This window comes from Nothoprocta perdicaria, unplaced genomic scaffold, assembly GCF_003342845.1.
Source record: "Nothoprocta perdicaria isolate Ctin4 unplaced genomic scaffold, notPer1 scaffold_120, whole genome shotgun sequence".
NCBI lineage: Eukaryota > Metazoa > Chordata > Aves > Tinamiformes > Tinamidae > Nothoprocta > Nothoprocta perdicaria.
This window is the reverse complement of record NW_020454317.1, coordinates 1,214,857-1,227,576: the sequence shown is the minus strand read 5'-3', so window position 1 is coordinate 1,227,576 and position 12,720 is coordinate 1,214,857. Positions and strand designations below refer to the sequence as shown.

The window sequence follows — 12,720 nt, the reverse complement described above, 5'->3', positions numbered from 1 at the left end:
AAACCTCCAGTGGTTCAGTCATTGCCTTAACTACTGCACTCCACAGATGTTTTGCTCATACCGTACGCTTCTTCAATAAGAGCACAGTAAGGATTTATGCCAGTGCCACTGCGTTTGGATTCCTGTTCTCCAAGTCTCAGGATATTCTCCAGCCCATTCAGTGCTACTTGCACAATCTTTGAGTCCATTACTGTAAGGAGGTCACAGAGCGGTTTGATGCATCCCAGTTCTACTAAATACCTGAAAAACACCACACAGAATCCAATCAACTGTCTGTAATATTATGATGGGTAGTCATTTAAGCAATTAGTCTAAAAACTAACACAATTTGATGAAATATCAACCTGACAGAAGTAATTATGGATATCTGTTTATATCTAGTCTGTTCYACATAACAAAAAATATCTTAATGCTATATCACATCTGTATCATTTCATATCATTCTGTAGCATGAGAGATACAAATATCGTGTTTTGTAACCCTATCAATAAATTGATATTATGATATTTGACATATGAGCATATATACTGGTAGAAGTTATATAAGAAAAACTATACACACAATGCCCTTGTCCCAGGTACTTGGAAAYAGGACTTCAAGCCATTTCTTTCTACATTGCTAACAAACTTTGTTATACTCTACAGTGACCACTAAGAAATGAGTCCAAAAGAAAGGGTTCAATTAAAGAAAAAGCATTGTAACTGAAATTTTTATGTGATTTCTCCACACAGGAATGAATGGCTCATTCTTGACTCTACCCAAAGATATGGTCTCAGCAGAGACAAACACTGGAAGATGCAGTCAAGACTGCACCAATTCTAGGAAAGGTTTTCCAGTTTCTAGGTTATTAGTGTGCACAAATACTAAATCTCTCAGTTGCAGAGAAAGACTTGCACTGTTCCATACTTGATCTGTTCAGCAGAGCCTCCAGAGGTGGCATTTGTGATTGCCCAYGCAGCTTCTTTCCTTGTCCGAAACTCAGCTGTTTGCAAAATATTTATAAGAGCTGGGAAGATATGGGCGTCTATGACCGTCTGCGAAAAGAAATGACACAGGAGTTAAAATAAAAATGAAAGATAACTTCCCTGTCCTGAACTACGAAATGTTGATGCTCAACACATGAAACACAATACATGAAACAATGACTTCTCAAGGGGCAAAAAACAAAGGTCAGCTTTACATTCTAAACCCTTATCATGACCAGGGTCCGTGCTGGACCCAAAGCAACCTAAATCAAACTGAAGTGACTGTCACGTGTTATTTAAYGTGTTACTTGAATGCCCTGCTTGTCTTGTTTTTCAGATCATAAACCAATCTACTATTAAGTCGTTAAGTGACTACAGCCCCCCTAAAGAGGGAAGAAAGCCCCCATAAAGTTCTGTATCGTATTATATTTCCACTAGATAAGACAACAGAGAAAAGATGGAACAAATTGTAAGAATTAAAAAGCTCTTCAAAATATGCAATGATCAATATATTCTTTCCCAGTGAAAAAGACAAAGCAGAAGATTGTTCAGTAAGATGGTAACCTGCTTAGCCTATCAATCTGGTATCACCTGAATCAGTATTTAAGTCAGCAGTTCTAATGACTTCCCCTGGAAAGTCACATTTTGCAGTAAAAACTAATTAAGTAATTCTAGTAAAAAATTTATGAAGAGGATCTGAGACATCTCATAAAGCTCAAAGGAACAAAAACTTGGCATTTGATTTTTAAATTACCATTTTATAAATATAAGTCACCACAGAATTGGTAAAGACAAATTCAAAGAAAGCCAAAGAGGTCGTTTTCAATTGGATTTAATATGGCATAAAACTATAGTCAACCCAGTCTAGCACCAGTTGGGTCATCTCACGGAGCACTGTCTCCTTTAGATCTGCACATCTAATAAGGCAAAAGTATTGTAGCACCTTGGCAACTGTCATAAAACACAACTCAAAAGGAAGTGGAATTGATTAAGAAAGATATTTTCTTACGTTTTGATGTAATATTAAATGTTTCATATTTGGTTAGATTGAGAACTGAGCAAAAAAGGCCATGGAGCGTGAGAAGATGCTACATGAGCTCTTTTTCCTTCTCTACAGCGTTCAAGGCATCATATGATATGGGAATCACGGTCAGTATCATCCTGCCGTGGTAGCCCACTTCCCCAAGGACAGAAGCTTAAACAGTAATAGGGCAATAGAGGAAAAAATCAAAACAAACCAACCAACCAACAAAATAACACTCCACGTTACACTTGCATAGCTTTTCCAGGAACACATCTCTTGGTTATGTTGACCATAATGCCAACAGTTCTTTTCTGTAGTGTCTTTCGTGTAGTTTAGCAAGATTTGGGGGAACGCATGAGAGGCCCTTTATCTTTGCTGAACGTTTTGAATTTTTTTTCCCTCGCTCCAGACTTAGGGGTGTCAATGGCAGTTACAGAAATCCTCATCTGCAGCTTTGCCCTTTCAAGTGCACCTCCATCACCTCGTGTTTTACTAGCTTCACACTTTGTAAAAAAATGTTTAGCAATAAGTCCTGAACTGAAATTCCTGCACGTGAAAATATAAGTGGCAGGTTTTAAATAGGAGCCAGATAGCTTAAAAAATGTGTATTTTTTTTCAGAACACAGGATGCATTTTTTTCTTCTGATTTATATTTTAATATGCTTTTAATCTTTTGTTTATCTAAATATAAAAACAGAACACACATTCTGAAATATTTTCCATAGAAATTGCTAGAGAGTCAAAGACTGTCAAGATGACAGGATGTGTCAGTACACTAGTATTTTACTATTTTACAAAAAAAAAAAAAAAAAAAAAAAAAAAGGCAAACCAACAATCTGCTTATTGCTTCTTAACCCCCTCCCCTCCAAAGGAAACTTTCCTTAGAACACATCTTTGAGATGTGTTCCAAGAGCCACAGAGTTCTCTCTGACACATCTTAGAGATAACTTTCCCTGGAACACATCTTTGTTTGGAAACACAAACCTTGCTTCAAAGCACAGCCTGGTGAGCAAGGCACTCTCTGGACAGTGCGGAAATGTGCCTTGGGGAAAAGCCCTTCCAGAAGGAAGGGAAGCCGGGTCTCCCGTCTTGTCGGTGAGTACTCTTATTCCTGAGTTGCTGCGTWAAAGGTTAAGGGACCTTGTTCACACGCTGCTCTGCAGTGAAGTCAGCAATCTTTACCCACACGGGGCAATTTAAAACACTGAGATGAACTACAGCCTCTCCTAAGCGAAGGCTSACGAGAGAAGCAGGTTGTCAGCCACTATGTTTCTTACTGCTGGACACACACGCAAGCRTTTTCATCTTCTTGCCCCAGGCTGAGTCCCACTTACAGACACTGAACTGTCCCTCTGTAGCACAGCACTTTCAACCAGCAATTCGCTAACAGCTGAAATTCACAGAGCTTAAAGAATAAGCATTATCTGGATCACAAAATAGCTTGCATTGACCTTAAATATGTTTCTCTAGATTTCAAAAGCCCAGTTAAGCTCCATTAAGATTGAAGCAATAAAGCATTAATACAGAGGAACTGCTAGCATCATTTCTTAGTTTAAATGCCATGGGTTACAGTCTCACTCGCAGCAGTTATTCTTGAAAGCAAACTAGAATGTGTGACGATTCCTAGCTCTGTGACCCCTTCAGCAGAAACCACAGGGGTGCAGGCAAGGTTTTTCTTCCCAGTTAAGTTTCTTCAAAGGGACCAACTGGTAAGCTATTAACTAGAGCTGGATTTTATTTTGGTGTTTAAGGAAACATAAACCTCAGGCAGAGTGAAACCCAGAAGATGGTGGTCGRCTTAGGACTTCTGAGGACTTAAAAAGTGTTAATTCAAATGAGCTCGTCAGAATTATTGCGCTGTGGAAATGTGTATGTAACTAGAGGCAACGTAGTACATACAAAAAATGGTCAAAATTAGCACAGTTTTCACACAAAGTGAAAACACAGTACAGGGATCACTACTGCAAAGTTTCAAAAGCATTTTATAGAAGTAAAACAGGAATGATAAAAATTAAAATAAAGTCAACAATCACACATCTCACCTACTCTTTGTGAGTGGCCTGTAAGCTCCTCTGTTCCTGTTAGCCGTTACAGAAACAAATTATCTACTGCCTCACACTTGCCATAGAGATATTTAAATATTATTTCTGAGCAGCTGATGTACAACAGTTTTTAACCCATCAATACGCTCTTAGGGTGACTCAAATTGTTAACGGGGTCTGATAACAGCAGATCAATGGGGTAAAAAAATGTAAAGAAACACTTCTAAAACCACATGATTTGTAGCAGCTTTTGATCACATTACTGTTGCATTTCCTCATAAGAGCAAAACACGCACACATCCTGTTCGCAACAGAGATCAAGAACAGATGCACAGGACAGAACCAAGTTCTCTTCAGAGCAACTCCCTTCAGAAGGTCAACTCTCCTCAGTTCAACTTTCCTTTCCCTCTTTGCATTATCTGTTTTTATGGCACTCATATGAAAAAACACGTTTGCTTGTCCTAAAGAGGGCATTTATTCATTTCTCTGGTATATCTTGATTTGAGATCTTGTGTGAAAGCAAATAATCGTGTCCTGTTCACCTTCTTCAGTATCACTTGCGATTCTTGTCCATATTTTGTCGTTCTCCTTAGCATTGAGAACCTCATTCTCCTTAAGTTGTTCTTAGACTGTGGGAGGCATTCCTACTCAAAATACTTGCAATCCCCAAATTTCTTCTATATGTAATAGATAACACATAGCACATCCTTTAATAGAGGAAGTTAGCATTTATTCCTCCCAATCTGCATTCTTTCTTCTTTGTCTGAATTGAATTTCATCTTCAATTTTAATGCTTGGAATCTCACATAGTCCTTCRGCAACTCTTTGTTTTTACAATCCCAAATAATTAAAAATCATCACTAAACTTTGTCCCCCTCTCCTGCCACAGCTCCCCAAAATATCTACTTGGTTATTTCTCCTAKATTATTTATACCTGAAAAACTCTAATGTGGTTCCCCTCACCACTGGAAAACTGATCATTTATTTCCACTCTGCTGCAGATATTTTAATCATTTACTTGCAAGAAGACTTCTTCTATTCCACTTCAACACACTTCCTTTCAGAAATTTGATAAGGGACTTTGTTGAGAAAGAAAAACTTCTGAGAAGCACACATAGCACAGAATTTCCTTATGCAGATGCTCAATGTTCCTTCAAAGTACTGAGAAAGTTCTATGAAATATGAATTCTCTCTAGAAAAGCTGTGCAGACCTTCACAACTCCTCCATTAATTTGTCTCTACTATTTTTTCTTCTCAAATTTTAYCATATTAGACAACTATTTTCTGCATCCCCTGATATTCTTTGGAAAAGTTAGCACCACAACTACCAACTTCTATTCTCCGATAYTAAAAAGGCCTTTAGAAATCTTGGAGGAACACCATCCAAGTTCATTACTGTTCTGTTTATTTATTGTACAATTTCTCCTAAGAGACCCTTCAAGTTAAGATAAGTATTCCTACACACTTTTTAAAAGAAAAGTAGGGGAATGTAAGTTTCCTACACAGTGGGAACTAGTACAAGGAATGCAATCATCTGGCTTGAACCCCTTTTGCACCCTCTGAGGATGAGCCTCAGATGCTTCAGAAGGCTTCTTAAAAAGCATCTGAGAAGAAGTTTCCTGGATTTTCCATAACTTGCTTCAAAACAATATCCAAATTCATCTCACCGTATTTTTATACTGTTTGCAACATTGTGTTGCTAGCTATTTTTAGCATTTGGACATAATTTCAGGGTTTTTGGAGGCTTACTTTACYAACCTTATTGTTTAGTCAAGAAAGCTTTTAGGTGCTGTCCTATATCAAATTAATTTACTGCTCCTACTTTAGCCTGACTAGTGCTCTCAGTCAGCTACAATGATTGTACTTGCAAAAATTAAACCTTAGCATCATGTGTCTACATATAATTCATCATATAAGAAAAAAATAAGAACTTGTTTTTACATGTATATGTGAAACAGTTAACAAATTAGGTAAACAATTAAGAACAGATTCTTAAAACCTGAAAAATCGCTCAACTGACTTCTGCTGGTCCACATACAACATCAAACAAATGCACCCTTCCTAGCGACACTGTGTTTTGCTCATTTTCAGGATATATTTTTTGAAGTTTGGCTGCCACAGACATGAAGTCTTTATATTGCTGATGTGAAGCACAGCATGAACAAATACATTTTATATTTCAGGAGTTTGGTACACAGGTTGCTTTGTATTCCACAGCTCTCTATGCATAGTGCCAGGCCGTATYCCCATCCCTAACCTTACTGTGGCCTGTTCAGAGAAGAGGCCACATCTCACAGCTTGTATCTTTACCTCAAGCTGTCAAAATCGCTCCTCCTTCAAGTCGTTTCCATGACAGGCAGTGCAGCAGTTGCTGCACTTGTCYATGTCCTATTTCAGCAAGGATAACAAGGAAAAATGTGGCACAGACCCTGCTGCTGCTGCTGTGCCTTGCTGTACTCAGGTTTCCAGATGCTTTTGTGATTATTTAAGGTGTATCAGAAAAGAAGCAGCAAGTTTATTTATCAACAGTAAAGAACTCCTGCGATGTCTTCACTGCAAGATGTGGAGGACAGTATCTCATGTACTCCTCTTGTAAGATTTCAACAGGTGGCAAAGTCAGACACAGTGCATTTGCTGAGGCACGTGATAGCCTTTCATACCCTTCAGAAGGGTCGACAGTCAGGGTTTAGCTTCAGCTGTGCAGTTCTTCTGATTCCCAGGAAGATGGAGCTCTCCCCTTCTCCCTGACTGGGGAAGCTATCCACTGAAGTACAGCAAAGCTGTATACAAACTAGGAAATTAACAAACAAAAACTATACTTAGTGACAATCATGACTGCATCAGGATACACATCCAACCCAAACCTTAAAAGCACAGAAATAAAGAGGGGAAAGACTGCTGTATTCCACCACACTTTTCCATTGCCTAGACACTGTTGAGAACACACTCTGAAAGGCTTTCACTTCCACCTTTGGTGGGAAAATAACCCAGCAGCCTCCTCTGCTTTGGTATTAGCTACAAAGGAACTTCAGCACTTACTTTCACACATTCCATGCATGTCAATTTATACTGCTTTAACACTTGAAAGAGTTCATTTGGTTTTGTTTGAGTGCAATTCTAAGGGTGATAGGCTGCTGTCTTACTTTTAGAGATGGCAGTGAAAGCCTTTGAAGTATGCTACCAAACAGCACTGTAGGCAATATGAAAGTGAAAATGAATATAGAAGTCCTTCCCTCCAAACTTTGTGTTTCTATACTTTAGAGCGGGTGGGCGGAGGAAGTGTAACCCAATGCAATCTTAAACAACACTAAATATAGTTCTGTCTGTTAATATAGCTTAGGTAACATACCTACTAGATTTACTGAAATATTTTTTTAACCTGTCATGCAGAAGCGATCACTAGATTACAGCTCGAGCACTACTAGGAGCTTCCATAGATTTCTAAAACATTCACTGTTCTGGAATAACAGTCAACTAGTTAAATCAGCTGCTAGCTTGTAACAACGTGTTTTACTACGCAACGCAGGTACTTAAATTTTCAGGAAAAAAAATCACAATAGTCTGATTCCTGGCTAAGGACTGTGCATGTTGAAAATCGGATTAACATGGTGTGACTGGAGGGGATCTAGCTAGTCTGCAACCTCTAGAAGCAACTATCAAGTAATTTTGGAGGGAGTTGGAAAAGAAACGGAGGAAAATTTAGTTTAGAGCTGAATCTAGTATTTCAGAATTCCTTCTCTAAGAAAAATCAAGTCTCAAGTCATGATAATTTTAATTCATTACAATGTGTAAGGATTTACTTGAAATTTGGAAAAAAAAAATCCACAAACTCAAACAAGATATTCTTCAGAGATGGGAATTATGCTTGTCTTCACAACTACTGAAAATACTCCAGGTTTAATTTTCAATTTTTGCTTATGATCATCTTCAAGAAGCACTTTACTGCACAACATTTTCTGACTTCAGAAAATTTAAAACTGGTTTTCAGCTCAAACATTTACAATCATTTAACATTAACTAGGAGCTGTCTGAAGCTCTCTGAGTATCTTAGAGAAAAAGGCAGCCATAGCATAACTCCAGAACCGAAGGGAGAATTCATTACTCCTTGTACCTCACAGAAAGTCTCCAGGCTTTGACTGGATTATAACTTAGGGATTTTCTAGAATGTGTTACACATCTGTGATTATTACTTCATTAGAAGTATTAAGATGTTATGCTGTCCTTTCAGCAGCTAAACATTCTTCATAAGGGAAATGATACTACTGAAAGACTGCAAACATCACCTGCAAAGCATTTAAACATATTTTTCTCAAAAATAGTAGTCTTTTTGCAGTCTCCTGCAAGTTATGTGCAGGAGAGAAGTAATCCTGTCCCTTAAATGGAAGGGGGTTAACCGCTTCATGCTAATTCTCATCATACAGAATAAATAATCCAGAGCCAGCAAATAAAGGCTGGATGATCTCAGACTGGCTTCTAAGGTATAGAATACAGAAAGAAGAGAGTGCTCCTTGGTTATCTTTGCCAATTTATGAGGGATTCGACTTACTTTGTGTGAGCACACACTGTTYCTGCCCACTTTCTAATGAGTGAGAAAAGTGTCTAGTATTTCTACTATTTATTCGTATTAATCAAAAAATAGATGCCTCCAATTAGACTTTCATGCTGCTTCTTCAAGCTTTCGCCGTATCCAATGAGGTAGAAGAAAACTAAAAAAATATGCTTTTTAAAAAATAAATTAAATTTAGACGAAGAATCTTTAATTCAACAGTCTTGACAGGGAATCTTGCCCTCTTCAATTTTTAAGCCTCTTTTTGTCATTCTCTGGAATGACTGTCTCTCCCTCCCTTATAATCTGCAAATACCTATAATCTTAAATAGATCTAAGTTGCATCTGACAGATGGGCTGGGTCACTGAAACATTCTAAACATGCACAGGGCCTGTAACATATTTCTACTTAGAGTATATATTTGTGTAATTGTGTATACATGCAAATATGCATTTAATAAACAAAACCAGCGTGTGCCACCTGCTGTGTGTTTCTTCTGACCTGTAAGGAAAAAAATTAATGATCATAGCTGAAAAGGTTACCTGGATCTGGGCTCTGTTGCCAGCTGTTATATTAGATATTGTCCAACAYGCTTCCTTTTTGATGGATTCTTTTGGGCTACTTAACAAGTGCAGTAAACTCTGCAGGGCTGAACAATTCAGAATTACCTGCGTACAAAGGGAAAAACACACCTCAGACTAAATTTAGCACAGTAAATCACCTGGAATAAGGAATACTGTTGCCAAGAGTTAAAACTTCTCCAAGAGATGTTCCCTGAAAGTTGAAAACAAACAAAAAATGAACAATAAATAACACAAGACCAACAAAAGACTCACAGTGCAAGAATTGTGAAATGTGTGCTTTYTTATGCAGGAAAGATAGCACAGAAAACAACTGAACAATTATGTTGGGGGATCATGTCTTCACTCTAGATGTCACATGAACAAAACAGGATGTTAGGCCCATTACGATCATGAAAAAGTTAGAAGATTTTCCTGTATTCTTGTCTTTCACACATATGGAAGCTGTAAATACTTCTGTTTCCTTCATCAGCTTGCACAGAGAGCAGGTTGTTGCCAGTGTTGCAACCAATGACGAACAGTACAACAGAACAGAAACGTAGAAAAATTTGTATTTGCAAAATCAAAATTTAAGCGTTCATATAATACAAAAGAATGCACCACACTCCAGAGCAGGTAGCTATCAGGCAGAATACTTGATTCCATAATGTTTGATAGTGAAGGGCTTTTTGAGCCCTCTGAAATGGTATAACAAATGGTATAACAATGACTGAATAATAAACAACATATTTTAGATTAAGTTGCAAATTCCTACAAGTCAAGAATATGAAGAGCTTATGAAAAAAATGGAGTGAATCTCCTTGTTTGTCTCTCTCCTCCTCAGCTTTGCACAGTCTTAAGAACTTTTTGCTCCAAATTAAAATTAGAAAAACAAATACAAAAGGTTGGGTTTTTTAAATCAGCTATACATTGGGGACAGGAATTTTCCCTTCAAACATTTTGTCACTTTTGGCTTTCTTCAAATACTGGYAGTTGCCATTAGTTGTTTGAGATATTAAGGAAGGTTTGTGCTTGGAGGCCTGTACAGAGAATTTTGTAGAAACTTGGCTTGTGTTTAGCTTATATCTTCAGATTACCTGTCAAATTCAGGTCCTTCCTTGGCCCTCCCAGATCTAAGGATTTTTTTCTATATTCTGTCCTCTCATCCCTCATTCTCCCTTTAGCATATGATTTAGTTTGCCTGTGGGACTATCAAGCTATTTTATTTAAATTGGTCTCTAGAATTTGGGGAATGCTGACAGTACGATCCTCTTTAAAAATCAGGTGCAGCAAAGAGTCAAAACAATCTGTCAAAGTGAAATCTAAGATTTATGTCATATTTAATGGCCTGCAATACACATGATTTAGTCAGCCTGTGTGAATTTAGCTTTAATGAAACTACTAAATGCATCTTCAAATCATTCTTATGACTGATATGTGAAACAAGTGAGAAAACACGGCATGTTCATGCAGCSCAGCCACAAAACAAACACAACTCACAAAACTATGCAGAATTCCAGCACTAGTGATAAGACTGTCAAAGAGCAGGTTATTGCTGCTAACTCAGTGTTTCCTCTGGTTTCCTTGTCAAGCTCACTGAACAGGAGCATGACAATCTAATGCTGGGAAGATGAGGCATCAGGTTGATACTTCCCAATTTAATTTCAAACAAGTAAATCTGCTGTATCTTCTCCAAGCACATGCCCARGCTCTGTTATATGCTATCCAAACCTGACCAGACACTCTTTTTGCCATGTTCATCAAGACTCTCAACATCATGAAAGGTGACAGGYCTTCACAGGCCCTAACATGACATATTATTCAACATAAAAAAGCAGCCTAAGAGGCAGACTTGTTTTAAAGAAAACAAAAAAGAGTCTCCAAGGATACTGCATAGCAGACAGGCCTACAGCATTTAGAAATGAACTAAGAAAATCACTATGTGCTTTGAGACAATTTGTCAATCCTTCACTTTCAGATTTTAAATGGAACGTGTGGAAGTGCCTAAGTTATCACAATCAGGAATATCAACAATACAATACCAGTGAATCCATACCTGTGTCTGGATATCATCTCCTGTTACAATGTTCCCAACAGCTCGTAAGGCAGGAGATACAACTTTGTAGTCACTGTGCCTAAAATTACCACGGAAAAAAATAGTGTTAACTATCCTAATGCATCTCAGTTTTTAACTCCTCCAGGAAGGAATATGAGCCAGGGAAAAATGTCCATGCTAAATTTGACTAGGCTCTGACAACTGGACACAGAACATCCTTTAATTTTATATTACTTTTAACTCTTTCTACTACTTTTAAATATTTGGTTCTTTAGATATCTTTCATCAGCAAGAAAAAAAATAAAATACAGGATTTAAAAAAAAAAGATCTAAGTACTTAATTTTAATGTCAACAAGTATTTTAAAAGTGTCTTATTCTAGAAGAATTAAGCATCTAGAATTACTTTGTTGACTTAGTAACTCAACAGAAGTCAAAACTCTTACATTGTATTCTTAGGAAATAAATATTTCCTAATATTTCTTAACACTTCTTAATATGTTCTATTTGTTAATCCAATATCAGATTTTACTGATYAAAGCGGACTTATACTGAAATATTGTGCTACAATGAAGTTTTAGAAAATTATTTGCATTTAAAGGCCCTGATTCTAAAATTCTAGTAAATTTTATTACTCATTACATTTGTATCTTTGATATTGTTTGGAAATTTTATCAGTAACTGATCATAACACAGTATTTATAAATATGGACCTTAACAGCACAGGAAAGTTTACAGCATATATAATTTCTTTTCCATTTTACAAAAATATAGCTATTAGACATGAGAAAAAAATCTCCTGAAGCACAAAAACGGTACAAGGAAAGTTACATTGTTTCTCTTACTCATGAAAAATAGAGAAGATTAGAGATGGGTAAAATTAAAAAAAAAAATACTCATCCATCTCATCCATTTTTTTATATAAATTATTAAAATTCAGGACAAATTTACCAAAGCTTTCTGTTGTAGGAACCTTGACTTCAAGGAAAAGAGTGAATAATGCATTTGCCTAGAACGCATTTCTTACATCAGCAGTTCCACAAGTCTTCTGCACACTCCTGCATCAATCACAGCCTGGATTTTATCGTTGGGGCCATCAGACAGATAGGACAAAGCCCAGCAGGCATCAGCTAATACATCTGTATCATTGACAAAGAGCAGCCAGGAAAGCACACTAAGACAAGGTGAAACCTGAAAAAACATCAAGGATACAAATATTGTGCAATTAAAAGAGACAGAAAGTCTATTAACATATCAATTAACTTTGCACAGAACAATACAGAACAACATACTGCTAACTCTGGCTGAATACTCCAAAAATCTCACTTAGGTAGCACCTACGTGCAAGGCTGTAGCTACACGTGTACAGAGAAACAAGACAGAAGAGTATGAGAATTCTTCCCACGTATGGGAATTCTTCAGATTCTCTAGTATATCTGGCAGCAGCCAGATCTAAATGTGCTGTACTTGCACTAAAGCAATCAAAGCACAGTTTTGTTCTCCTGCGGGAGAGCAAATAACTGGAAAA

At 37.2% G+C, this 12,720-nt stretch overlaps 1 protein-coding gene across 2 annotated transcripts in view; it reads right to left on the bottom strand.

Moving 5' to 3' along the window:
* The window catches only part of KPNA1 (karyopherin subunit alpha 1), a 46,193-nt gene that overhangs the window by 3,594 nt on the left and 29,879 nt on the right, over positions 1-12,720 (bottom strand). For both annotated transcript variants that reach the window (XM_026054303.1, XM_026054304.1), the window contains 5 exons: positions 12,220-12,383; positions 11,195-11,273; positions 9,121-9,246; positions 907-1,034; positions 62-240 (listed from right to left, as the gene is read on the bottom strand). In XM_026054303.1, the coding sequence (XP_025910088.1) occupies positions 62-240; positions 907-1,034; positions 9,121-9,246; positions 11,195-11,273; positions 12,220-12,383 (676 nt within the window). The remainder of the gene's footprint in view (positions 1-61; positions 241-906; positions 1,035-9,120; positions 9,247-11,194; positions 11,274-12,219; positions 12,384-12,720) is intronic.